This window comes from Toxorhynchites rutilus, chromosome 3 (genome assembly GCF_029784135.1).
Source record: "Toxorhynchites rutilus septentrionalis strain SRP chromosome 3, ASM2978413v1, whole genome shotgun sequence".
In the NCBI taxonomy this organism is placed as follows: domain Eukaryota; kingdom Metazoa; phylum Arthropoda; class Insecta; order Diptera; family Culicidae; genus Toxorhynchites; species Toxorhynchites rutilus.
The window spans coordinates 298,420,290-298,425,483 of NC_073746.1; the positions used below are offsets into that span (position 1 = coordinate 298,420,290).

The 5,194-nt window shown below is 42.1% G+C and overlaps 1 protein-coding gene across 3 annotated transcripts; it reads left to right on the forward strand.

The window, feature by feature from the left end:
• The first annotated feature begins 3,265 nt into the window (after window positions 1-3,265).
• LOC129777157 (thiamin pyrophosphokinase 1) lies at window positions 3,266-4,969 on the forward strand. 3 transcript variants are annotated; one of them, XM_055783248.1, is made up of 5 exons: window positions 3,268-3,560; window positions 3,640-3,686; window positions 3,773-3,905; window positions 3,969-4,132; window positions 4,201-4,969. In XM_055783248.1, the coding sequence occupies exons 2-5, from the start codon at window positions 3,663-3,665 to the stop codon at window positions 4,669-4,671; spliced, it is 792 nt and encodes a 263-aa protein (XP_055639223.1). In that variant the 5' UTR covers window positions 3,268-3,560; window positions 3,640-3,662; the 3' UTR covers window positions 4,672-4,969. The 3 variants fall into 3 exon arrangements, with proteins under 3 accessions (XP_055639222.1, XP_055639223.1, XP_055639224.1); XM_055783247.1 differs by having other exon boundaries at window positions 3,266-3,560; window positions 3,640-3,905; XM_055783249.1 differs by lacking the exon at window positions 3,640-3,686 and having other exon boundaries at window positions 3,269-3,560.
• Window positions 4,970-5,194: the final 225 nt, after the last annotated feature.

Below are 5,194 nucleotides of genomic sequence, written 5' to 3' on the forward strand. Positions count from 1 at the left end.
AAGTCGTAATGTCAGAGTTGTGTATGAAGAATTTTGTTAACCGTTCAAAATGCGTTATCGAAAAAAGGGGTGGTCACATCAAAATTGTCCTAAAATAAGCTTTGTTGTCGTTTTTAAAAAAGTCACAGGAGGGCTGTGTCCGAGACACGACCGCATAGTTGACGTAGGATTCCGTTAGGCTGTCTGTTGATTTTGGATATGTTTGAAGAATTACATCGTTAAACTCTTTGATAATGATTTGATTCTGATGTCTCTGTTAGGGAACACATTTCGGTAGGAACAAAAGTCCCCTCTATTTTCATGTATTGGCAATGCTGATTTCCCCCAGGCAGCTTGGTTTTGATGTCTCTGTTAGGATCCCGCCGCATGTGTCGTCAATTTCGACCAATCAGAAGTGGCGATTTCCGTTAGGATAGGGGTTGAGATTTTTCAATTGTTCGATAGTTAGTTTCATGACATATATTATTTTCTTCAATATAAAAAATCGTTATGAAGTACCGAAACCGATTGACGCAAAAATTTTATCAATCCATCATGAAATGACTGAGCAATAAGCGTTTGAAATTGGACAATTATCACGATGTGCTCGTTTTTCGATTTTCAATTTGTACCCCAATATGTTCCCGAAAGACGTAATCCTACGTCAAAATAAAAATCGGTTCACTTTTGTAGAAGTTATTAAAATTTGTTGCGACAGCGTTTAATCTGAAAGATCCTGTATAAGAGTAATAGAATATCAGCAAATCAAATCTCCTACACATCACCATGCTTCAATAATTCAATGAAATGCATCAAAAACATCGTTTTCCTCATAAGCACACTTAACAGGATTGTTGATTGACCACAAACTTAGCTTCCTCTGCCATTTCGAGGAAATTAAGAAGAGCTGTGCCACCCGGAATCTATTGAAAACCATTTCCAAAGCGCAACGGAGCAACAACAGAAATATCCGGCTACGGGTGGCTAAAGCTATCATCAGCAGCCGCCTCACTTATGGCCTCGAACTGACGCGTTTGGAGACAAGCAAAGCACTACGGACTGTCTCCGATCTCCTGCCATCAACACCAGCTGCTTCTGTCTGCGCTGAAATTGGAGAACCTCCTTTCGATCTAATCATAGATTTGGTGATCGTAGCCAGGACTGCTGTTTTTGTCGAAAACCAGCGGTAGAGGGGAAACCCACATGACCGCTCTTAGCAACACGATCCTGCAGCGGTTGGCGCATTCCAACCACCCCCCGGTGGCAAAACATTCCTGGTTTGGTGCGAACGACTGGATGTTCCTAACTGTTCTCGTCGAGAACCGTATTAGGAACAACTTCCGAGCTGGGGCGAACTCGCCCGGTCTGCTAGAATATTTCAAGGCCATCATAGTAAAAAAATACCATCTCCACGAGATCAGATATTCGGGTGGCTCAAAAGGATCACCAGGAGTTGGATTTGGGGTAAGCGATAGTAATAGTCTGATTTGCAGCAAGATACTCGCGGTCATCTGCCAGGTCTTCTCGGCTGAAGTGGCCAGCATCTTCGAGGCAACTACAACTTCATCTTCCAAGCCGTTGTTGATCGTCTCCGTTTCGGCAAGCGCCATTGATGCCATCGGTGCGCCAGGTCCAAACATCCAATGGTACAGGCCATCAGGAAATACATATTGCCCGACTGTGCTCATGTGGGTCCCCGGACACAACGGCATCGCAGGGAATGAAGGCTCAAGGGCTCGATTGTCAAGTTTGTCGATGTAAAAAGAATGATAGAACAATAAATCCTGTCCAGACTGAGGACCGGTCACTGCTCGATCACACACAGATTCAATAGAGGACCTTTTCATCTACTCTGCGACCACTGCCAAATCCACAACTCCTTCGAGCACTTCTTGTGTGGTTGCCCGAAATTTGATGATGATCTTCAAGGAATCAGCGGGAGTATAAGAGACATCTTGAGGGACGATTCAGCAAGAGTAGCAGCGCTTTTCTGGGTACTTTCGTATTAGCGTCACCGGAGCCGAAATATAATAGATAGCATTTTTTATTGTTCTCACTGGCATTCAAATATTATTTGTATTGTTGTTGCCTTGTTGTATGCAGTGTTTTGTCATTTTTTAGTGCTACGAAAATGCGTATTTGGGATTTGGGGTATTTAAGGTTAAAGGCCACCGGAGCGCAATTTTCATTATGAATTGGTTTTTCTTAATTCAATTTATTCTGAGGTCAACGTAATGGGGACGTAGTCCCCATCAGTCGGGGATAAGGAACAGAGGCGGCCCTAAGCCGCCGAGGTGACGCAAGCGGAAGCGGCGGCTTTTCGTAAACAAACCTGTGTTCCATCGATTGCTCGGTTAGTTTGAAACATAGGAGACGATCCTTTAGTTAGGTCTGACCGAACGTTAGCGAGCGTCCGACGCATACGTTTGCCCGGTTAAGTAATTGCTATCTATTGTATTTCGGCTCCGGTGACGCTGATACGAAAGTACCCTTTTCTGCTACCTAAAAGATGCCGAACTATTTTTCAAGAACCATGGATCAGTCAAGAAGATCGTTGTTACTTCCTCCCACGATGAAGGGGAATGAGAACACTTCGGCATCTTCAACTGCACCGCTTCCTCACCACTAATCTTAAACCATGGTCCGAGGACATCCTTGCCATCTGGTCCAACAAGCAAACAGCAAGTTTTGACGTAGAATTACGTCTTTCATTAAGGGTTCCAAATAAAAAAACAGGTCACATTTTTATGAAATAAAGTTAAGGTTCATAACTATTTTTTTGGTTAAATTATGTTCCGTAAAAGGATTTATATGTGTTTAATTTTTATGTTATTTGTAGTCCAATTTTTATGTGATAATTTTCTGTGCAATGATCTGTTCTCAACGAAGCCTTGTGGCAATGTCGTAGATGAAGAGGCGAGCCGGCCTAGGAGGCTGAAAACCTCTCAAATAAAGAATAAAAAAAGGCTTCTCGGGACATGTACATATCCACCACTAAAAGACTAAATTTCTGGCAAACAAAATAATAAATCGGTGCTCTTAGCCATCTGAAAAGTTTGTTTTTGTTGTTTATCATGACGTTCTACCTCCCCCTAAATAAATATGATCTATACGTGAGAAAAGGTCGATTAGCGATTTTTACATATCGTTTCATCTTCTACTTTATGAAAAAAGTAAGATGAAATCGCCACAATCTACCCATACAGTTCACCGCTATCACCACCCGTATACAGTTCTCACTGTTCTCTCACATTCTCAAAAATTCGCACGTTTCGTTGTTGACCTTCTCTTTTTCATCATTACACTTCTCTATCATTGGCATATTTCTTTTACACTACCCACTCACTAAATCGTCATCGATGTTTTCGCATTGAATCGATGCAATCCAAATCAGCCAGAGAGTACCAAATATTGTCGGTATTACAACATTGGTGGATAGCAGAAGTTGCTTGAGCTACGTGAAATCAACAAACAAAAAAAGTCGAATATTGGTAAAATTCGTAAAATTGTAATCGACAGACGAACGGAGAGCACGTGTGCATTTCCCACAACCGCCAGTTATGCTGTTCCGAGACGATGACGTAAGTGATAGCAATGTTCGCACTCATCGAATAAACACACCCGTGGATTGGTGTTTTTTTTTCACTCGTTTTTTTGAAGGTCGAGGGCATCTGAGATGTGCTATGGAGTGCTCAATAGTAAACACAGTAGGCTTCGTGATGTTCGACTGTTTGATACGTTCGACATGATTGGAACTTGTGTTAGAACTTTCATTAGAACTTTTACATTTCAGCTGACCAATATAACTACATGGACCCCGGTTGATCTGATAGATGCCACCCATGGTGGCGAAGGACTAGCGGTGATTCTACTCAATCGACCAATTTTGCTACACAAGGAATACTTCCGATCCGTATGGAACAATGGTTGACTATTTGACAAGTTTTAGGTGCTTCGCGACGGGGAATTATTTTACGATTACATTTTAGCTACGATTCGAGTAGCTGTCGATGGAGGCACGAATCGGTGGGTGGATTTTGTGAAGAATCAAGTAAGCGCCGATGAACATCTCAAGCCACCGGACTTGGTGACGGGTGATTTTGACTCATGTACCGATGAGTCTATGGCTTACGTGACGCGGTTGAATTGTACCGTAAGTAATTGAATCAAATGATAATTAACATTCAAAGCCGAACTCGGCGTAATCGAGCTGATCCGTAGATTATCAAAACCCCCGACCAGAATGCTACCGATTTCACTAAATCACTGAAAGCACTGCAAGACACCGAACGTGGCGCTGAAATTAACCGGGTGCTTGTGCTGTGTGAAAGTTCCGGTCGGCTGGACCAAATCATGGCCAACATTAACACACTCTTCCTAGCACGTTCCATACTGCCGAATGCATTTGTTTTCTTACGATCCAGCAATTCGCTCAGTTGGCTACTGCCAGCTGGCAACCATCGGATTAACATTCCTCCTCGGTTAGTTCATGAGCGCATCTGGTGCGCCCTCATTCCGATTGGGAACCGTGCCGTCTGCAGTACCAGTGGGCTTCGCTGGAATCTGAACGATCGGGTGGTCGAGTTTGGCAGTCTGGTGAGCACTTCGAATACTTACTCGGATGAGGAGGTAAATATTCGGACGGACAGCAATCTGCTATGGACCATGGGCACAACACCGAAGGACATGTAGGAATCCATGTTCGAAGAAGGAATTGCTTTTATTATTATTCGTAAACAGAACTTCACTGTCACAAGGGCTGCGCTTAAAACGCTTATGTATCTCTCTGTAATTATTTTTTTCCCTTGTTTTCAATTGAGTTCATAAAAAGTATGCAACTTAAATTGCGTATAAAGCGATCAATTAATGGTGGTAAAGTTTTAGAAGGGCGCATAATGAAGATGAAGGTATTATTACAATATGAGATCTGTTAACTTTCTGAATGAGACGTGGTTATACAATGACAACAATAAAAATTCAATTAGTTTGACTCTTTCAGCAAATTTGTGATTGTAACAAGTTGAGAGTATCACAATTCCCTGAAAACATTTGGTCTGCATAATTGCTTAAGAATCGGACGCATAAAAAATAAGAACCTGTATGCGGCAATAATGTTTCGAAATTTGAATAAAAATCAATTGATGAACTATCAACCTGTAAGTTCGTGTACATCAGTGATCAGATAATGTGAAAGCCATTACCAAAACAAAAAAAG